The sequence below is a fragment of the Theobroma umbraticum genome, unplaced genomic scaffold (assembly GCF_002168275.2).
Source record: "Theobroma umbraticum cultivar Fairchild unplaced genomic scaffold, ASM216827v3 scaffold_30.0, whole genome shotgun sequence".
Classification (NCBI taxonomy): domain Eukaryota; kingdom Viridiplantae; phylum Streptophyta; class Magnoliopsida; order Malvales; family Malvaceae; genus Theobroma; species Theobroma umbraticum.
Genome location: NW_018397254.1, coordinates 12071113 through 12080624, shown reverse-complemented (window position 1 = coordinate 12080624; position 9512 = coordinate 12071113). Strand labels below are relative to the sequence as shown.

The following is a 9512-nucleotide window of genomic DNA, read 5'->3' as shown; positions in this document are numbered from 1 at the left end:
GCATTACTGGTTCGCTTCCTAGACTAGGCATTCTACTAAATCTCCCTAGTTGATCACTAACTTGATTTTGCACCTGAGCTCTCATGGTGACACGGAAATAAGGTTTGATAACTGTGTTGTATTACAAATTCAAAATAGATAGCAAATCAGCCAACACATGATCATATTCTTGGAAAGCATTCTCAATAGACGATTATATGGAAGTGCCTACTTGATCCATGATAAATCCACCACTTCTTTTAATTCTCAGCAAAGCCTTGTAGAAAACGGTAATCGCAACGGTACTAATGAAACTTTTAGCCTAATCTTCTGTTCTTTAACGCTCAATTGAACCATCCCCAACTTCTTCACCTTCTGGGGGAACTTCCTTTTTTTTTTTTTTATAGACTGATTTCTCTTCTTTGGTGTCATAATTTCCCACGATGTCCCAGCAGACATGCCACTTCTGTTGCGATGGATTTTGGGAATTAAGCTTGGCAATCTGTACCTAATCAAACAACCAAGGAGCCATTACCCATGCTACTTACAGTAGCGATGGAAAGGAGCACACATCTAAGAAGGCTACTTAGGCTAAAACTGAACTAAAAATTAAAGGTGCTAAAAAGGTATGAGTGCTGAAAATTGCAAAGTAAGGAACTATTACTAAAAGATAAAAAAGGTTAGAAAGGTAAACACGGTAGGAGAAAAGTAAAGGAAAACAATAGCAAATTGAACATAAGTGGCTCTGGCTTTGATTTCTAAAACGCCTTTTTCCATCTGCAACAGTCTTATGCTGTACCATGATGATGATATTTGCTCAGCCTGCCAATGTGGAATTATTCATGACTCATGAGCACCATTTTCTCATGCCTTGAAGAATGCAGATCATGGGTGAAACTGCTTTCCTTCCTTCAACAACTGCTTGGCTGTAACTATCTTCTTTTTGTCTAAATTTCTACCTAGACTAACAACCACCAGAGCAGCCGTTTCCGTTTAGACCAACCTTGAGCGTGAAACAGCAAGACCCCAAAAAAAGAAACAGAAAAGCAATGGGTGTCCCTAAGCAAAAGCACGTTCAATCTCTTGAATGCATCAGTCAAATTCATTACATAGAACAGATTTTTTGACGTTTCATACAAGAAACTTCTTAAACTTACTTTTCAAAAAAAAAAAAAAAGGGAAACTTCTTAAACTTTCTCGCAGTGAGGGAGCTGTATTGATGAGATCCAAAGTGGAGTTGTTGATCAGCGATACCCCGTACTCACATCTAGGAGTGAGTAGCAAGTTATTGACGGGATCATATTATTTAAGGCAAACAATTTTTTGGTTAATGCGCAAGTTAACCAGCAAACGGAAATGTGTATGACATTCAACATACAGTTGTTGATACCCCATAGTCCAGTTATTTTATTGCTTCTTGGCATGCCTTTGGCAAAAGGCTTTTAGCCTTGCCAGGCCTTCTTCGAGATAAGAAGACTCAATAGCAAAAGTAATGCGAAGCCAGTTCTTTAATCCCACTGCTACACCTGCAAGATAGATTTTTTGTTTATCAGTCTCAGAAGGTAAAATTAACAAGCAACTGCTAGCATTTTCTCTTTTTGGTAATGGAGCAACCTTAGCATTTACTAAAACACAATCAATTCCCTCAAAAGTACACAAAGATGTTTTCACCTAACTAATAGAATTATTTGGGAAGTAGATTGCAGAAGTCTATCATTTTGTGACTTATAGTCCATGAAAGCTAATCATAACCAAACTACTCAAATCTAAATGCATAGTATTGACAACATAAATCTTTCGGTTAACTATATCAGAATTTCTGCAATGGATGGAGCATATTTTGGGTTCAATATTAATGTGTATTCTTCTTCAAATTAACCAAAACAGAAGAATCATTTTTGCTTTTCCTTCTTTTCCCCCCAGAAGAAGATAAGGAGGTTTAAAATATATCTTATTGATGGACCCAAAAAATCAGGGAAACTAAAGACATAAAACTAAATCATAGAGAATATTCCATCTTACCTGGTAGAATAATGACTGATTCTTCTTTAGCTAACTTCAGGCAAAACTCCATATCATCATTAACATCTTCCAACATTGAGAGATTCGGCTTCACCTGCAACAAAAGCAACAGATAAAATAGCTATTTCAATTTCTTTAGCATAATCAGAAGAGTTGAATAATTCCCTTACCATTACAAACATTGATCCTTCTGGTTTCTTTGGGCAAGTTATGCAGGGAATCTCCTTAATTATATTATAGGATATGTCTGCAGCTTCCCTTAGAATGCAAATAATCTTTGAGAAAAAATCCTCCTTTGTATTCTCAATAAGTTGAGGAATTGCTCCCTGATGCATAAAACATTTTTACATGTCTTCAATGACAAGGAAAATTTCAGAAACAAAATTTTCAAAATAAAACTTAACGGGGTGATCAGAAAAATTATAAAACACTAGCTTGCCTACTTGGATTGGACAGTGTATATACCCCAAGCTAAACAGGTACAATATATTCTAGTGGCTTTTGGCAAAAAAGAGATTGTATTCTTCCAAAGTAAATATGTGTCTCTACACAAAAGTATCTTGAACCCCAAACCTGAATAAATGTAGCTGGATCAGAGGAGATATTGAGGAATCCAGTAATCGACTCAATTATCTGATAAGAATCAATGAGGTCATTAATACAACAGGGTCAGAACTTCATTTTGTTTCAACTTTCAAATATGCATATAGCTTGTGTAATTCAGAAAATGTACCATCAGATGTCTTAAACTAGAGAAAGAGCTAAGAATTAAAGGCCAACCCCATATTTGTGAAGAATGCCATTTGGATCACTTGTCACAAGCCAACCAAGGCGCCAACCAGGAACAATCCATTTCTTTGATATAGATCCAAGCGTGAGAACAGGAACAGTTGAAGCAAACATTCGCATTGGCACGTATTGTGTGCTTCCAAATGCGAGATTGTCGTAAACTTCATCAGCAATGACCAGAATCCCAAGCTTTCTTGCTGTCTCTGCAACCTAACTTTCAAAAAAATTAGTTACCACTATTTTATTGTCAGAAGAGTCAACAAACTTTTATACAAGCAAATTACACTCAAATTGCCAAGAAAACACAAGCACAGGCTTTTCTTCATTGTCTTTCCATGTGACAAGTCATGAGAAACTATTGAGAAACAAATATCCAATGGCCACCAAATCCACAACCCAAGCCTTCTGAATTATTGCTCAAGGATGAAAAATAACAATTTCATATTCATAAAGATCTAAATTATTTGCCTTAAGGAAAAGACTAGAATAAAAAATGTATAATAAAGGACGAAGAGTGGTTTGTGTTAACCTTTTTTAAATGTTCATAGCTGAAGACATTTCCACAAGGATTGCCAGGGTTTATAATAACCATAGCAACAGTATTCTCATCGGCGAGACTCTCTATGGCATCAATATCAACCTCCCAACCTTTTTCAGGAAGAAGGTCAAAATGACGGACTTCAAGACAGTTATAAGCAGCAGTAGCTTCATAGAATGGGAAGCCTGGTCTGGGAAGTAAAATGTTGGCACCAGGTCGGGAAAGAACTGCTAATGCAACTTCTATTGCTTGAGTACATCCGCTTGTGAGAAAAACATCATCTGGTGATAATTTGTATGGAAGATCACGGTTGAGGTAATCCGCAATTGCCCTGTTAGAATTCAAACCAAACAAAATTAGATAAATATAAAACGCCAGCTGACCATAAAGAAATAAAATTCTATAACACCTTTACAAATTTTTTCAGTCCTTGAGATACATGATTCAAGAGAAACATTCAGGCATTTCATAGATGAGATTGATCCATTATATGTTGGGAAATTCTTTGCTCGTTTTGAAAGGAGCATGATAAAGTAAACATCTTGTACACTACCATTGTTGTACATGTACATTATTTTCACCCATCTAAGTACATTATGCCAGCTTTAATTAAGGCTTGTACGGCTGTTCAACAAACTATTTGAAAATCAACAATTCAAGTAACGGATATTTGAGAGAAGCAATAAGAAAAGGATGCTATTTGCCATGACAGGGTGAGACTCACACGTTACACCCAATATCATACCAGTCATATAAGTTCATAGTAGTATGACTAAATTTCAAAAAGACAACAATAACTGCCAACTTTTCAATTTTCAGTGCCCCCCACCCACCCGACCTCCTTTCTGCAAAAAGTTAAAAGATTAGGACCCAAATGGGAGAGAAGAGCAGCCCCGCTAGTATCAACCTCCCTTTCTTTAGATTCCATAATAATAACCTCTTTTGAGATATAGGGCACATAAACTGCTAACCTCACTTGTCTCTCCAACCGCTAATCATGTAGTAGTAGGAAAAATAAAAAGAGAAAAGGCGTAGAGAAAGAAAAACAATTCATGCAACAAAATTATTAACAAACAATCACCCTCTCAGAAACAAAAAAAAAAAAAAAGAAAAAGTAATGCTACTACAATAAAAGATTTTCAAAATAAGAAACAAACCTCCTTGCAGCAAGAATACCAACAGTTGGAGCGTAGCAATTATATTTAGCCGATCGTAGGGCATCAACAATGGCATCTTCGGCTGCAGGGCTAGTCCTGAAGCTTGGAAAATGAGAGGGGTCGCCATGACCAAGAGGTATAACAGGCCGGCTATCATCTTTGTTGAGGTTGCCCATCAACATGTTGAGAACTCCTCGGACGGTAATGGCTGCCGCTGCGTTCACCTCCTGCTTCCCTTGAAAACCCCATTCCCCTGATCCGTTCTCCATTTGCATCTTCCTGTCTTGCGATGGAGTTTGGGGGTTTTGAGTTGGGAGTGCTTTAGGTGGCCCATACGGCCCTAAAAACTTGCAACTTCTCTGGGACCCGCCTCTGACCGAACAGAACCTGGGTAGGCAGCGTGGACTTGGTTATTAACTGTGCCTGTTTGGAAGTTAGGCTATCGCCACGTGATGGTTGTGAGGTGTTTAGGCTATCGCCACGACTATTTTCTTTTATTTTTTAACTAATTTAGTTGTTAAGGAAGAAAACAAAATTAAATTATATTGGCCTCGTGAACAACGAAACTTATTTTTAAATGCATTAAATATGTGAATGCTCTTCCGATCTTCTAATACTGATGCGTAGACATTTTCAAGGTCAAATCTTTTTTCTGATACAAACGGTCTATTTAGAATGGAAAGTACAGATTATAATCAAGAATCTAAATTCATAAAAAATCTATGCTTACATTTTCATGGATAATTACTGAAAAAGAAAAGAGAAATTTAGAAAGATATGTTGAAAGAAACACTCAAATTTTATTACTTTAAGGTGTTCTATCTTTTATTATTATTGAAATAAAAAGTATCATACTAGAAAACCGTGATTACTACTAGCATTTTGTAATAAAATCTAACAAATGAAATAAAAAAAATTCAAAGGAAAAAGGACTAAAATTACAATAGAGATATCTTATTTTGCATGCTGTTTCTCACGGGAGATTTGGAGCTTGGTATTTAGCTAGTCGGATAGTCAATGGGCCTTTGCTTACTCTATGAAATATTTAGTGAAATTTCGGTGAAAACTTTTTCTTGAATAACACATTGAGAAATATATGGATTTTAGTAGTGTTATAATAGAGTTAAGAGTCCCCACTTCTCAATTTTTAATTTTTTTATTTTTATATGTATAAAAGTTAAAACATATAACTTTGTCATCTCTAAATAAATTAAAAAATCTGATTTAGAGAAATGGTAAGGAATTTGATCTAAATTTTGAATGGCTAGGTTCAATCCTTTCAAGTTCAAAATTTGAAATTTTTTTTCTTTTTTTTTCTTTTTTGTCTTGGCTCAAATTTTTAAATTATTTTTGTTATAAAATATGTGAATATCTGTATTTCATAATACTCAATGTTTCTCTCCATATCTAATATACATATTTATATTAGTACATCTCCATTTCTTGGTTACATCTAATGTGTGTACATTCTTATCTACTAAATTCATTCTCCTTATTTATGTAAATGCATTCCCCCTCTACTTATGTGTGCCTATAAATAAAGGCATCGTAATTGATGGTCGATATACTGAAATTAAAAAAAAAGATCTTCTTATATTCTTACTACTTTTTTTTAATATTCTCTTTTAATGTTATATTTCTCAACACGTTATCCACCCGAGCCTCTAACAAACTAAGAGCATATTTGGCTTGATTCTTTTTTGAACTTAAAAGGTATTATAAAGTTTTTATGAAAAATAATAGCTTTCAGAATTAAGCTAAAGTTGTTTGATAAATTTAATTTTTATAAACTCTTTTTTATAGATAAGTTGTTTGGTAAAACAACTTATATAAACTTTAATTTTAATTAAAATTATCATAAAAGGTATTTAATAAATAACTTTTTATTAATCACGAATTTCTTTGTTCAAAATAAAAAAAATAATTTTATTATTTTATCTATTTAAAATAAATTTTTGAAAATATTAAAAGGATTTTTATATAACATAAAGTTTATAATTAATAATAAATCATAAAAAAGAGTTTTAAAAATAATTTATAAGTAGCACATAATTCATAAATAATTTTTTATTAAATAATAATAAATAAAATTAAGAGAAAAAAATTGAATCAAATAAAGAGATGAGAGATGAAAGAAAGCCTACTAGAACTCTTAACCCTAACAATGGAGGAGAACTCAAAAAAGAAGAAGAGAAGTATAAACTAGTAATAATAATTTAGAAAAATCACGTTTAACTATTGATGTCCTTACTAATAAAGTTCACTTTCATGAACAATATTATCTCAACAACCATAATCAACAAATGTTATCTCAATTTTCATCTAATTTATCTCAACAATCATTGACCTATTTAATTAATTATTTCAATCATAATCATCAAATATTATATACACCATAAAGAAGTTAAGAATAAATAAACATCACATAATTGTCATATCAAATAATAAATTGAGAAATATCAACTAATAAAGAGAGTTTTCAAAGTACAAAAAATGATAAAAATAAAATAAAAAACAAAATAGAAAGAAAAAAATAATACCTGAATGCAATTTTAAATTTTCAATCTTTTTTTTTTAATTTTTGTAAGAACAAAAGAAACTTAAAATGATGATTTATAGAAAGGGAGAGAGGAGAGGAAGATCGATAAGGAGAGAGGGGGGGAGTATTTTTTGAGAGGGAGGATCTTTTGGGAAAAAATAGCTCTCTTTCATAAAGTAGCGTGTTTTTAAAATAAAAAAGAGAAGAGAAAGCTCCTAATTGGAGCTTTTTTAAAAAAAAAATTTTAGATTTTATTCTTTAAGAAAGGTTACTTTTTTTATAACTTTTTACGAAATTCTGTTTAACTCAGCTTCTGCTCTTAAGCAGTAGATAAGCTAAAAATAAGCCAAGCCAAACGGACATTAAAAAAGTAAAATTTTTTTAATTATTCAAATATTTAGATTTTAATTTTGAATACTATCCAATCAGCATGAAGTTGACAACGGAACTTGAGTCTCTTTCCGTCCCTTGAAGCAGCGGTGGATCTTCGAGAATCCTTATAGTTGACACCTGAAGTTGTCACTACAAGTGTAAATTGGAATCACCAATAAAAGTAAAGAAGTCTGTTTGCTTGATAATGCAATGACATATACTATACTTCGTGGCAAGCACTTTTTCCAAGTGTGATACTGCATAAGGTAAATGTCCATACAATATCAAGTCCCATTGAGATTATTGATGGCTCCGAAAATGCCACAATTATTTTGCCAAATGGCACCACTTTGCATATCAAGGATGCATTGCTAAGCAGTAGATCGAAGAGGAATGTATTTAGTTTCAAATATGTACACTGTAATTGGTATCATCTTGAGGCAATTCATGAGCAAAATAAGGAATGTCTCCACATCACTTCTTATAAGATGGGCCAAAAGACCATCTATGAGAAGTTGGAAGCTTCAACTATAAGATTGTATTGTATCACTATTAGAGTTATTGAATCCTATACTACTATGTCCCAAAGACTGGTAAATTTCTATGAATTTGGACTTTGCATGATCGTCTAGGTCACCTGGGCTTTATAATAATGCGTAGGATAATCCAAAATACTAAAAGACACTTTTTAAAGAATAAAAAGGTTTTGTTGTGCAAAGATTATACTTGTAAAACTTGTTCACAAGGACGGCTCATTACTGAACCTTTTATTATAAAGGTAAATCTTGAATCCCCTTCATTCTTGCAAAGAATCCAAAATGATATTTGTAGGTCAATACAACTAGTTAATTGGTTGTTTCGATATTTTATGGTATTAGTGGATGCATTTTAAAGATGGTCCTATATTTGCTTGTTATCTATGCGCAACGTCACCTTTGCACCTTTATTTGTGCAAATTATAAAGCTCCGAGAACATTTTTTTGATTATCCAAACAAAAGCATGAGGATGGATAATGCTAGTGAATTTATATCAAAGAGCTTTGATGCTTATTGTGCTTCACTAGGAATCGAGGTTAAGCACCTAGTTCCACATGTTCATACTCGAAACGAATTGGTGGAATCCTTGATTACGCACATCCAAATTATAGCTCATAATATATTATTAAGAACAAATCTTAATTATTTAGCATGAGGTCATACTGTTTTGCATGCAACAACATTAATTAGATTGTATCCCACTACTAGTCTCTTACAGTCTCCCACGCAGTTAGTTTTAGGCTATGAATATGACATTTCACATTTACGCACCTTTGGTTGTATTGTACAAATGCCCGTAGCATCGTAAAAGAGAACTAAAATGGATCCCCAACACCATTTGGGCATTTACATTAGGTTTGATTCACCATCCATTATTAGGTTCTTGGAACCAATAATGGGTGATCCTTTTACCATTAGATTCACGGGTTGTCATTTTGATGAAACAGTGTTTCCATCGATTGGGATACCTAAGGCTTCCATAGTTAAAAAGCATAAACCAATTGAGATTTCCTCCTAGAATGAGAAAACTCTATCCCATTTAAACCTAAGAACTCCAAAATGTGAAAATGAGGTGCAACATACAATCCATTTATAGGCAATCACCAATAGACTTCTTGACACATTTAATGATGCTGCCAAGGTTACAAAGTCTTATATTCTAGTTATGAATAATCCAACTAGGATTTCTATTCCTAAAAAATAGGTTGAAATGGATTAAAATGGCTCACTTTTAAAGTGTGGAAGATCGATAAGATCAAAAAATATTATCCCTCGAAAATGAAAGGGGAGAAATTAAGAAATCACTCTAGAAGAGCCTGATTTGAGGTTGTTCTAAAAGAGCTTATTGCCCTTAAAGAGACACGATCCATGAAAAGCCCACTAACCTTGGGAATATTAAGATTTCCATTACATATTGTAATGATTTGGGATCGAAATAAGATAATCATTGATAATGCTTTTACACTCTCAATCACTTATGAGATAATACATGATGATTATGAACCACGTTCTATTATTGAATGTCATCAAAGGCAAGATTGGCCCAAGTATGAGAAAGTAATCTAAGCTGAGTTAGCTT

General features: G+C 33.3%; 1 protein-coding gene across 1 annotated transcript; it reads right to left on the bottom strand.

Moving 5' to 3' along the window:
* Positions 1 to 1033: 1033 nt before the first annotated feature.
* On the bottom strand, positions 1034 to 4808 carry LOC110424939 (nicotianamine aminotransferase 1-like). Its single transcript, XM_021439662.2, has 7 exons — positions 4486 to 4808; positions 3320 to 3659; positions 2782 to 3000; positions 2575 to 2634; positions 2172 to 2327; positions 2002 to 2095; positions 1034 to 1505 (listed from the first exon to the last, which is right to left on the bottom strand). The coding sequence occupies exons 1-7, from the start codon at positions 4758 to 4760 to the stop codon at positions 1387 to 1389; spliced, it is 1263 nt and encodes a 420-aa protein (XP_021295337.1). The 5' UTR covers positions 4761 to 4808; the 3' UTR covers positions 1034 to 1386.
* Between the last annotated feature and the right edge of the window lie 4704 nt (positions 4809 to 9512).

Bases quoted from the DNA above. Each gene is read 5' to 3' on its own strand.
- LOC110424939 (XM_021439662.2), bottom strand. From the start codon at position 4,760: ATGCAAATGGAGAACGGATCAGGGGAATGGGGTTTTCAAGGGAAGCAG. The intron at 3,660-4,485 runs GTTTGTTTCTTA...GAATTCTAACAG, and splicing joins GGTATTCTTGCTGCAAGGAG to GGCAATTGCGGATTACCTCA. The intron at 3,001-3,319 runs GTTAACACAAAC...TTTGAAAGTTAG, and splicing joins GCTATGAACATTTAAAAAAG to GTTGCAGAGACAGCAAGAAA.